The sequence below is a fragment of the Chiloscyllium punctatum genome, chromosome 37, assembly GCF_047496795.1.
Source record: "Chiloscyllium punctatum isolate Juve2018m chromosome 37, sChiPun1.3, whole genome shotgun sequence".
Lineage (NCBI taxonomy): Eukaryota > Metazoa > Chordata > Chondrichthyes > Orectolobiformes > Hemiscylliidae > Chiloscyllium > Chiloscyllium punctatum.
Window position 1 is genome coordinate 9,163,706 of NC_092775.1, and position 12,639 is coordinate 9,176,344.

Genomic DNA, 12,639 nt, shown 5'->3' on the forward strand with positions numbered 1-12,639 from the left:
TCCTTTCCTTTCATCCCTTTTCGCAGCTCAAATAAATCACTCTTCAGTCTTTGAAATGCAATAAAATCTTAACCCACATAAAGTAAAATGTCTTTTTAACCTGACCCTTTGGAGCTGAGCATCATTTTTGTGAATCTGCACTGTACTCCCCTCAAGGCCACTTGATCATCCTTGAGAAGGTGTGTACAATTGAATGTGATACATCAAATGGGATCTGGCCAAGTCTCCCTACAATTTAAGCATCACGTCCTCACTCTGTGCTCCAGCTGCCAAGCTTTTTAAATTGCTTTCTATATTTGTTTTCAGCTTCTAGTGAGTTCTGTTGGTTGACACCCAAATCTCTTGTTCATCCACAGTTTCTAGATTCCAACCATTAAGGAATTGTTCCAATCTCTACTTGGATCTTCACAATTCTGCCTAACATTTCCCACACTAGTCTGTGAGCCAAATCATAGCATGGAGATAGAATCATGGAATAGAGTCCCTGTTGTGTGGAAACAGGCCATTCAGCCCATCAAGTCCCCATTGACCCTCCAAAAAGCATCCAATCCAGCAACCTCCCCCAACCTTTCTCTGCATTTCCAATGGTTAACCCACTAACCCTGCACATCTGTGGATAGTCTGGACAATTTAACATGGCCAACCCACCCAACCTGCAATGGAAATTGGAGCACCCGGAGGAAACGCATACAGACACGGGGAGAACGTGCAAATTCCACAGACCGTCACTTGAGGGAGGAACCAAACCAGTGTCCCTGGCACTGTGAGGCAGCAATGCTAACCTCTGAGCCACCGTGCCACCCTAAATGGGTGATTGATTTGACTGGTTGGCTAGAAGACCAGAACATGCTGCAGAACACAAGCCACAGCACAGGTTCAATTCCTGCACTGGCTGTGGTAATTCATGGAGACCCTGCCTATCTGCTGCTTGCCTGCCCAGCAGCTCACCCCATGCCTGTGGAGTGGCTATCCTCAGCAATACATAACCAGTCCCCTCTCTCTCCCTCCCTCCCTCCCAAATAGACATCGATGACTGTAGTCTTTGTGAACTATGGTGCCATAAATAGCATTAAGAAGCACAGACTTCTCATTCTGGTGGCCAATGTTCAAAATTTCTAAACATTTTCCTTGCACCTATCTAGGAATATCATAACACCAAATGTGAGAATAGGGGCATTTTTATAGTTCCTTTGATAGCCAGAACATTATCCATATTCACTAATGTGCACATTCCTCTAACTTTACACTGATATCCTGGAATATGTTTGTGTGGATGCTTTACACAGGAGTATTATTCTTAAAAGTCAGAAGAGAAAGGGTGCAAACTATGCTGCTAATCTGTTCCCCATTAAAGGGACAATGTGTTGTAAGATGTTTGCATGGGACTTCAAGCAGAGAATAGTTTGGATAATTGTGTCAATCATGGTGACGGTAATGGAAATGTTTGAAGTCGTTGAGGACTGATGCCTGTTCATGCTGCGGTGCCCCCATTTGGATTGGTTGCTTGCTGATGTCAACAGGGATACAAAGTGAGAGATGACTCCGAAACAGATGTGCAGTAAAGATATATAACTATAACTAAAGCCAAAGCTGTCTCCAATAGTAGTGGAAATAGTGTAATGGCGTGCATTTCTAATTATTCTCAGTGTAGACAGAACAACTGATTGCTTGCACAGAGATAGTTAGCGTGCACTCGAACAGGGTAGTCTGTCATTGATTGCCAGGCAAGTGAAAGATATGATTAGACACCAGAGGCAAAAGTGAGGACTGCAGATGCTGGAGATCAGAGTCTAGATTAGAGTGGTACTGGAAAAGCACAGCTGGTCAGGAAGCAGCCGAGGGCAAAAGGCCTTCAGTGAGCAATACAAATGGTAATACATTATGATGGTACATGTTACGATCCTGGGCAGCACAATGGCACAGTGGTTAGCACTGCTGCCTCACAGCGCCTGAGACCCGGGTTCAATTCCTGCCTCAGGCGACTGACTGTGTGGAGTTTGCACGTTCTCCCCGTGTCTGCGTGGGTTTCCTCCGGGTGCTCCGGTTTCCTCCCACAGTCCAAAGATGTGCAGGTTAGGTGGATTGGCCATGCTAAATTGCCTGTAGTGTTAGGTAAGGGGTAGATGTAGGGGTATGGGTGGGTTGCGCTTCGGCGGGTCGGTGTGGACTTGTTGGGCCGAAGGGCCTGTTTCCACACTGTAAAGTAATCTAAACACTACGGGCAATTTAGCATGGCCAATTCACCCTAACCTGCACATCTTTGGACTGTGGGAGGAAACCAGAGCACCCGGAGGAAACCCACGCAGACAAGGGGAGAACGTGCAAACTCTACACAGTCAGTCGCCTGAGGCGGGAATTGAATGCAGGTCTCTGGCGCTGTGAGGCAGCAGTGCTAACCACTGTGCCACCGTGCTGCCCAAATCTAATCTAATCTAATCTAATCTAATCCCACAGGCCTAGTAAAGATGAATCCCATTGAATAGTGAGTCACCATCCCATTTAGAGGTGAGGAGATTGGTCAGCAGCTGTTTCCTATTGTCTATAATTGCCCTGTATCCACACTTGACTTCTAGATGACACTTTCCAGCACCTCTTGTCCCACAAGATGTTGTTTCCTCATTGCCAAAGCAATGGGCATCTGTTTTCAGGATGTTGAAAGGACCTGAACACTGCCATTTAACTTAGCATGTTCTACATTTCCAAATCCAACTGCTTGTACCAGGCAAAACCCTTACAAGCTGCTTCTTCCAGATTCTCAGATGGGAAAGTACCAGAGGACAGACTTTTAGTGAGCTGGGTGGCCTTTATCATGACTTTAAACATATCCCTAAACAATACTGAAAAAATGTACATCTCAGAACAATTTTACTGTTCCTTTCTCAGTGCTCCTCACCTGATGACATCCCTATGAGTAGTCAAGAGAATAAAATATTCAAGTTTTATATTCAGCTTTTAAGAGACATTATAGAATCCCTACAATGCCAAAGCAGGCTATTCAGCTCATCAGGTGCCCACTGATCTTCCAAAAAGCATCCCAACCAGACCCAGCCTCTCCATGTAACCCTGCATTTCCCAAGGCCAATCCATCTAGCCTACACATCCCCGGACACTACAGATAATTGAGCATGGGTGATCCACCTAACCTGCACATCGTTGGACCACAACAGGAGACTGGAGATCTCGGAGTGGACCTATGCAGACACAGGAAGAATGTGCAAACTCTACACAGACTGTCACCCGAGGGAGTAATCAAACCTGTGACCCTACCACTGTGAGGCAGCAGGGCTAACCACTGAGCCACCTATATATTTTCTCATGGTTTGGTTTTTCAATCACAATGTATACAGTATTGACTAATCCAGGACTTGCCTACTTTTAGGCCTCTAGTATTGTCACTTGTAGGGTCCATTTTTTTACTGAGTATAAATGATTTTTGAGAGATAAGAATGATATGGTGTTCCTCAGATTCAGAGATATTGATGTATGTTCTGCCTGTTTCCTCCTTCTTTATTGATTAGATTACCTACAGTGTGGAAACCGGTCCTTCAGCCCAGCCAGTCCACACCAACCCTCCAAAGAGTAACCCACCCAAACCCATTTCCTTACACTTACTCCTGACTAATGCAACTAACACTACGGGCCATTTAGCATGGCCAATTCACCTGGCCTGCACATCTTTGGATTGTAGGAGGAAACCAGGGCACCCGGAGGAAACCCACGCAGACACAGGGAGCATGTGGAACCTCCACCCAGACAGTCACCCAAGGCTTGAATCGAACCTGGGACCCTGGTGCTGTGAGGCAGCAGTGCTAACCTGTGAGACACCGTGCCTCCTATTTGAAAGATAACTTCAAAAAATATTTTTAACAGAGCTGGGAATGGAAATCCATCTATTCTGTATTCAAGCCTCTGGACCATCTTGTCTTAAAATAAAATTGCTCATTTGCTGACACCAGTTTGAAAGTTTTGTGATTTATCAGTTCACTTTAACAAGAAAGCAGCTGGTTAATGCATTGCAGTGGACAATAATTAGCTGGGAGATCTGATAGAACCATATGTTGAGTCTGCCTTGATTGCTACCTGTTCAGCTTTCTCAGATAACATGTTTCAACGTCAACCAACAAAAGCAAAATCATGGACTGCAGAGTGCAAGGAGTAGTAGTAGAATTGTTTTGGGTTTAATATTTCCTTTCCTCAGGAGGATTGCTCATAGCAACATGCCATGTTCCTATCTACAATGTGGATTTGTGGAAATATTCTCTTATGGTCAGTGTGGACAACTAGCAGACGGGTCTCTGTAACATTAATAGGCTGATGAATGAAAGGAGATTGGATAGGTTAGGACTAAATACACTGGAATTTAGCAGATAAAGGGGCAACTCATAAATCTGTAAAATTCTAGCAGGACTAGTCAGGATGAGATGATGTTCCCAATGACAGGGGGTCCAGAACCAGGGCTCACAGTCTAAGGATACAGAGTAGGCTTGAGATGAGAACTTTCTTCACACAGAGACTGGTGAGCCTTTGGAATTCTCTGTCACAGAATGTGAGGATAATAGATTAAATATTTTCAAGAAGGAGTTACATATAGTTCTTAGGTCTGAAGCAATCAAAGGTACTGGGGATAAAGAGGGAACAGGGCATTGAATTGAATGACCAGCCATGATTGTATTGAATATTGGAGCAGGCTTGAAGGGCTGAATGGCCTATGTGTGCTCCTATTTCCTATGTTCCTATGATATGTGTCCTCCAACCCCAAATGGGCCATGAGCGAATTGTGCGTTCAGGTTGGTCTTTAACCAAAAGATGTTAACATGTTGTAAGAAATTGGTCTTTTTAGCTATTTGTTCAGTGGTATAGAGGACATTGTGGTAACATCCTTGTTTGCAATGATCAAGAGGAGATGTTTAATGAGATTGCTTTGAAGTAAATAAACTAGTTTGCAACATTAGGCACTGTACATCAAAATAGATCACAGTTGGCCCCAGTGAGAATGAAGAATCTTTCTGGAGCCATGTCTCAATTTAATCTCTCTGTCTCTCCCTTGGTCTCTGTCCCACCACTCACTCCACTCTCTTCCTCCCAGCACTGTCCCTGGTCTGTCTGAGTTAAGCAGGCAGTGATGAGTGAGTTGATTGTGGTGATCATGTGAAGTACCCAGTAACATGGGCTGTCAATTGGATTCTTGGCACCAACTCACAATAGTGAAGGTAGGTGCCACTCAGAGGAGATACATTTTAGAGCCAATGTGTTTACTGAGTTAATTTGTAGCCAAATCTGATTTTTACTTGGCTTTAACTGCAATTTATTTTCTGCTCCATTGAATATTCATGTTTGACATATTACCGAAGGTCAGTGATGCCTTGACTGCAAGGGCACCACCAGAAAACCAACTGGACCTGCAATACTCAATATGGCACAAATCCCATATTTGTACCCATTTCTGATTGTCTGATAATTCAGTCCAATGCTACCTGCAACCACAGGACTCTACTACCATGTCCTCATACTGTTTATAGACCACATTATTGGCAGAGTCTATGTACAAAATACTAATGGGACTTAGTTTTGTGGGTACACAGCAACTGGGTGGAGTTGACTCTGGGTCCATGGAGTTCATCAGTGTCTGAATAATGGCATGGTTTGTGGGTTCTAAGTGAGACCGAAGAGGAAAGTCACAAACCCCTTCACAATGATAGGCTTCATAGTCCAATGGAGCAATGATCCAGTCATCCCAGCCCATCTCCTTGAAGTTCACATGGAGAGGTCTTCTAGTGCACCTTGGCTTGGCCTTCTTGCCTTTTGCTTGGCGGGATGTGTGTGGCGCCCTTCTCTTCCTCCTCTGGTTGAACAGGAATTCATAAACAGTCTTGTCATCCTGCCCCGATCTGGCCTTGACTTCGTTAAAGAACAGGTCCCGTTTTTTGGTCCTACCTGACACCAGCAGCAGAGCTTTCTCTTTGGTATGGCGTCCTGCTCTGCCAAAACCCAAGCTTCTTAGATCCACTGCTCTTCCTCTGTCCAAGGCCTCCAGTTCGAGGCAAAGTTGAGTCAACGGCTGCTCCTTCCGGTACGTTTTGAAGAGTTTCCAAATGTTAAAGACTTCCCATTTGGGCGCGTCCAAAATATCAACAGAGCAAGAGTCGAGTAGAATTGGCTTCTGCCTGTCTGTGGGGCACTTGGATATTCTGAGGTTGTACACAGTTGCTGGAACTTGTTGCCGCCTCGGATCTGCTGGCCTTGTCCGCAGGATCCGCAGCTCAGCTCCTAGCAACCCTTCCTTTTCCATAGCGCTGATGTTGAAGATGTACTTCTGTTTTTTCACATAGGTGTGGCGTTCGTCTGAGAAAACAAGAATTGAATCAGACACTCAAAAGGAACAAGGAATATCATTAACACGAGAACTGCAAACCGTAAATAGCGTCGCGGTGATGACAGCAACCTGGAGCTGATAATGGTGAGATCAAATCCCAACACAACATTTTGAATCTATCAGTTTAAATTTACCTAAAAGTAATAAAAAAAACTATTGACTTTTGAAAGAGAATTGGATAAAGTCTTGTAAAGGAAACAGGTTTGCTGGTCTATGGAAAAAGGACAGAGGCATAAATTAATTGATCCAATCTGTCAAAGCGATAGCACTGATTTAATGGACCAAATGGCATCCTTGTGCACTATGGAATTCTATGATTCCATCCCAATACCATCAGTTTTGAAGCCAAAGGATTGTCCTTAGTACTGAAATACACGACAGAAAGAAGATCAGAAATATATGTACTGATGGTGTCAGCCTTGGTTCTATAGAAAGACAGAATTGTTTCAGTACAGAGAAAGGCCATTTGGCCCATCATGTCTGCACTAGCTCTCTGAGCATTTTAACTTGCCACCAATCTCCTGCTTTTTGCTGTCACCCTTCACATAATTTTAACGTGAAATATTATCTTGAATGCTTGAATTGATTCTTCAGGGTTCAGAGTTTACAATGTGCTCAGAAACTCAATGATTTAATCTACCCTGGAAGCTATGATGGGGAAGTGCCGGTGTTGGACAGGGGTGGACAAGGTCAGAAGTCACATGACACCAGGTTATAGTCCAACAGGTTTATTTGAAATCACAAGGGTTTTGGAGCGCTGCTCTTTCACCTGACAAAGGTTCTACACTCCGAAAGCTTGTGATTTCAAATAAACCTGTTGGACTATAACCTGGTGTCATGTGACTTCTGACATTAATCTACACTAGCCCTTTAGTGTTCCAACACCAGGGTCATCATCTACAGAGGGACAGCCTTAGAAAATACCAAGTCTTGTGAATGAATGTAAGAGTTTCTAAGACAATATCTGGATGTCAAGGAGTTCTCTTTGTGCCTTAGCAGATGGCCTGGTCACCATCTCCTTGCCGTACACAAATTGTTTGCCACATGTTTCTAAACTGCAACAGAAGCAAAGTTTGAAAAGTGTGTTATTGGCTGTAAAAGTGGCTGAGAGTGCACTCAGCACGTTTAAGCTGTCATATAAATAAGAGTCTTTTTCATCTAAATCCTCCAATGTGTAAGAAACAAGCAATTAGAAAGGGAAAAAAGTGACATTTATAATGCACTAGAAAGCTTTTTTGGGTCTGCTCCTATCTACACGCACCAACACTGGCAGTGCCTTATCAATCAACTCATGACCAAAATATGCAGGAAAGCAAGAAAAACAGCAGTGAGGAAAAACAGAAAAGGTGAAGGGGTAGTGGAAACAGAGTAAAGTAATAATAATTCAACCCAGATACTCATACATATCTAAAAACACTGATTTTATATACAAGCATATGAATTAGTAACAGGGCCATAGACCATAAGATATAGGAGCAGAATGAGGCTATTCAGCCCCTCAAGTCTGCTCCATCCTGTAACCCTGCGACCCATATCGATAAACATACTCAGAAAGTTTTGATGCAGAAAACCATTATTTGGAAAACTGACTTGAAACACGAGAATGTGGGAGTGCTGCATCACATACAAACTCAAGAGTTAAGAGGAACAGGCCACTTGGCCCCTCAAAGAATACTTCTTACTTAGGGTACTCCATTTTCTTTCCCACAATCTGGAAGTCTCTCACAAAAAGATGTTGAGATTGGGTATTATCTGAAAACTTCAAGGAGGAAAGTGGTGGGCATTGTTAGATGAGTCAGAACCGCCCTGGGAAGTGCTCAAATTCCACTGGACAACACAAAGGGCATTATGAATCAGCATCTCCATGCTCTTTGGTTTGATAACTGATTGTTCCTGGGCGTGTATCGTTGAATTATACAGCAATGCAGACAGAAGAAGGACATTCAGTCCACCATGTCTGTGCAAGCAATAAGTGACACTTCCAGATTTGCAACAATCAATCTGAACAGCAGAAAATAAGTGCGCTGTATGAATTATAGAATCCTCACAGTGTGGAAACAGGCCATTTGGCCCAACCAGTCCATACCAACCTATGAAGAGTATCCCACCCAGATCCATTCCCCTAACCTACACACCATGGGCAATTTAGCAGGGCCAATCCACCTAACCTGCACACCTTTGGATTGTAGGAGGAAACCTGAGCACCTAGCAGAAGAATGTGCAAACTCCACGTAGACAGATGCCCGAGGCTGGAATTGAACCCAGACCCCTGGTGTTGTGAGATAGCAGTGCTAACCACTGAGCCATCGTGCTGCTTCATTGTGTTGCTATTCTAGGCTGTATGGATCCAGGAGTGCCTGCATCATCACTCACTTCATTGGTCAGGGTTCCTGCTGAAACAACACTTCGCCTGGACAGAAAATTCACTCCAATGATATTGTCCAGGCATTGGCTTGAACAGGGCATTGCCTTACCAACAATGACTGGAAATAAGCTGGTTGCTGCAGGCTGCACAAGTGGAGTGTTAAGTTTGGCTAAACATGTAGAAACCCCAATCTGATATGATCGAGTGACACCGAAAGCTTGAGGCCAGGGTGGGGGGGGGGGGGGGGGTGCTGAATGGCCTGTTTCAGCTACAAATTGTTGTTTTCCTTTGTGTTCTTTAAAAAAAAAATTCAGTGTTGGGATATTAAGGAACCCGAAGAGAATTAAAACTTAGGACCAGATTAAAATGGTTAACTAAGCCCTTACATTCGAGAACATTGTGCATCAGGATGCCACAGTGTTTTAATATTACAGGAAGCTTTCCTTCCCCCGGCACATTACTCTACCTTACCTTCTGAATGAAGAGATACAATTTTCCTTAAAACAAAGTGATGTCCCTTTGATACAAACTGCAATTATCCCTTGGCAAATGGGATTGCAATTTCTCAGAGATAACATCAGTGATGATGCTTGCAGTCTGAAAGCTATTGGTTTCTTTGTTTCGTATCATTGCACATACTTTCTCCTCTTTGGGGGATAGAGTGGAAGAGTTGGACAGATCAGCAGGCTGACTATTGACCCAGGAAAACTGCTCCCCCAGCCAAGAAGTTCTGGAGAGAACTTAAACTCAGAGCTTCTGGCTCAGAGGCAGTGGCGCCACCTACTGAACCACCAGACCACTATCCCACTGTCTGTCAAAGTACAAATGAGGCAATCTCCATGCATTACATCATTCTGCAATCATGAACAAGTACAAGAGAATCAGAAAGCTGATAGCACACTGTGAGGACGTCACCAACCACATGAACTAACCAAAGGAACAATGTAGAGTGTGTTGCACTGTGTGGGGCAACACTGAGCATTGTGTGCAGGCCAGAACTTCTCTGCTGTTCTTTGGCTGTTGCTGCTGCTATTACAATCCCCAAAAATGTCACTATTAAGATGTTTGCCACATGTGGTAAACCACAGTTCATGGTCTTCATGCAATGATCTGTTACCATGGGAATGCCAGGCACTTATCATAGTTCCACAATTACTTCAGTTTTCTTCACTAACTATAGTGTTCATGGTATATCATGAATTCTAAAACAAGGTAATTTAAACATTCAATTCCTACATTTAATTCTCCCCTTCAAGTCAACAAATCAGTCTTTGTGTACATTTTACCTGCTCACCTATTTTAAGATTTGTCAGAATTATTCTAACTTTCTTTTCCAGAACACCAGAACCGTGGATTTCTGAACTTGCTTTAACCCCTTGTTCCAATGATGTACAGTTTTTGCAGTCCCTCCATTGTTTTTTTTGCTGTACCTCAGTTCCTCTCTGATCCACTTGAACCTCATGCTGTGAGGGCCAGGATATCTTGGTCTGTTCACCTCAGCTTCTCAAAGCAACAAACACAATCCTTGGAAATCTGACACAATTTGGTGGGAATCAAGGAGGATGTGCCTCAGGATCCCTGAGGCTTTACCATTTCTCAATCAGGTCCAAGCTAATCTGTGTCTTAACCCTATCTACCTGCCTTCTTTCTGTAAACATTTATACTCTTACTCATAAAAACCAACAATCTCTTTTATGACATTTACAATTGTCAGCCAGCTTCAGCTTATTGTAGGAAAGAGTTTCTAGTTCACTAACTACCTTTTGTGTGAAGAATATATCGATATTGACAACAATGATTTGGCGATAGTGGTGTCCGAATGTGTCTGCTCTCCTTGTCCTTCTTGGGGTATGTTTCTTAAACTAAAGGAATAGTCTATTCTATGAAGAAGAGAGTGTTTGCCATTTACATCCAGCTTTGAAACGTTAGCAAGGAATCTAACCCAATCTCTGAAAGGACTCACAGTGATCCAGTTCCTATGCAAGACTCCAACCTTAGCTAAGAGGGTAATAAGAGGAGCATTAAGAATTGAGGTGGGGACAAATGTCTGCACCCAGAGTGCTGTGATCCTTTGGAATTCTCAGCCCCAGGGGTTTGTGACAGTCACTCATTGCTGTCCAATTAAGACTGAGATTGATTGAATATTGGACACCAAGCTAATCAAGGGATATGGGGATAAGATGATAGAGAAGGCTAGCCATGATGATGAACCTGATAACAGTGAGTCAAACTCCTGCTCTTATTCCTGCCTCACTACTGGGGGTTAAATATCTCACTCCCTTTCTCTGCGGTTTTTGGGGTTAAAATTCCATTCTGTGATGTTTGTAATGCGGTGGCTCCCACACTCATATGAAATTTAAAATGAGCACTTTTTTCCACTCAAGTGATGCAAACAAGCTAACCAATCACCCAATGAAATGTTAACCCCTTTTTGTATCATACATTCCCCACTTGCTGATCATCAGGTTCATCCTTCAACATACAAACCAAAACTTTATGCAACATTCACTTGCATACAGAGTAGCCCAGAAAGCCAGAGGACATTGCACTGAACACTTCCATTGGGATAAGACCAGAGGAGGTAGGAACAAGGGGTGGCACGGTGGCTCAGTGGTTAGCACTGCTGCCTCACAGTGCCATCACCTGGGTTTGATTCCAACCTCGGGCAACTGTTTGTGTGAAGTTTGCACATTCGCCCTGTGTCTGTGTGGGTTTCCTCCCACAATCCAAAAGATGTATAGGTCAGGTGAACTGGCCATGCCGAATTGTCCATAGTGTTAGGTGCATTAGTCGGGGATAAATATAAGGTAGGGGAATGGGTCTGTGTGCATTACTCTTTGGAGGGTCGGTTAGGCCGAAGGGCCTATTTCCATATTGCAGGGATTCTAATCTAATCTTAAAAAAAGAGTATGCCCTTTGGCTGTTTGACCTGCTCTGCTATTCAATAGAACCACAGCTGATCCAGCGTTACTTCCTGTCCACTGAGGAGAGGAATGAGCTGAAATCTAGGAACTGATCTCCTGTCTGACTGCTTTAGTTGTGATGCACTGCTGGGTCAGGGTGAGATTAAACAGCACCAACATCTTGCCTTTCAGGAACTATTAGCGCCTCTGATCCACAGAAAGAGCGATAAGGACAAATGATTAAAAACGTGTTCAAAGTGGTAATTTTAATTAAGTGTCCAAGAAGGGCACCATTATAATAACCATGGGGGACTTCAATAGGTAGGTGGACTGTGAAAATCAGATTGGTAGCGGATCTCAAGAAAAGGAACTTGTGGAATGTCTACAACATGGTTTTTTTTGGAGCAGTTTGTGGTTGACCTCACTAGGGAATAGGCAATTCTGATTTGGTGATGTGTAATGAGGCAGACTCGATTTGGGAGCTTAAAGTGAAGGAACCCCCTATGGGGTAGTGACCATAAAATGATAGAATTCACCCTGCAGGTTGAGAGGGAGAAACTGGAATCGGATGTAACAGTGTTACAATGCAGTAAAGGGAACTACACAGACATGAGGGAGGAGCTGGCCAGAGTTGATTGGAAGGGGAGCCGAGCAGGAAAGCTGGTGGAGCAGCAATGGCAGGAGTTTCTGGGGTAATTCAGGAGGCAGAACAACAGCCTGACATAGTCATACTCACGGAATCATACGATACAGGGAATGTCCCAGACACTATCATCACTGTCCCTGGATATGTTCTGTCCCATCAGCAGGACAGACCATTAGAGGTGGCAGCCCAGTTGTATACAGTAAAGAGTTGCTTTGGGAGTTCTCAACAGTGACTCTGGACCCCATGAAATCTCATGGCTTCAGATTAAAGATGGACAAGGAAACCTCCTGCTGATTATCACGTATTGCCCTCCCTCAGCTGATGAATCAGTACCCCTTCCATGTTGAGCAGC

The 12,639-nt window shown here is 43.8% G+C and overlaps 1 protein-coding gene across 3 annotated transcripts in view; it reads right to left on the reverse strand.

The window, feature by feature from the left end:
* Positions 1-2,412: 2,412 nt before the first annotated feature.
* The window catches only part of gdf5 (growth differentiation factor 5), a 50,458-nt gene continuing 40,231 nt past the window's right edge, over positions 2,413-12,639 (reverse strand). For all 3 annotated transcript variants that reach the window (XM_072556204.1, XM_072556203.1, XM_072556205.1), the window contains exon 3: positions 2,413-6,342. In XM_072556204.1, the coding sequence (XP_072412305.1) occupies positions 5,471-6,342 (872 nt within the window). In that variant the 3' untranslated portion in view covers positions 2,413-5,470. The remainder of the gene's footprint in view (positions 6,343-12,639) is intronic.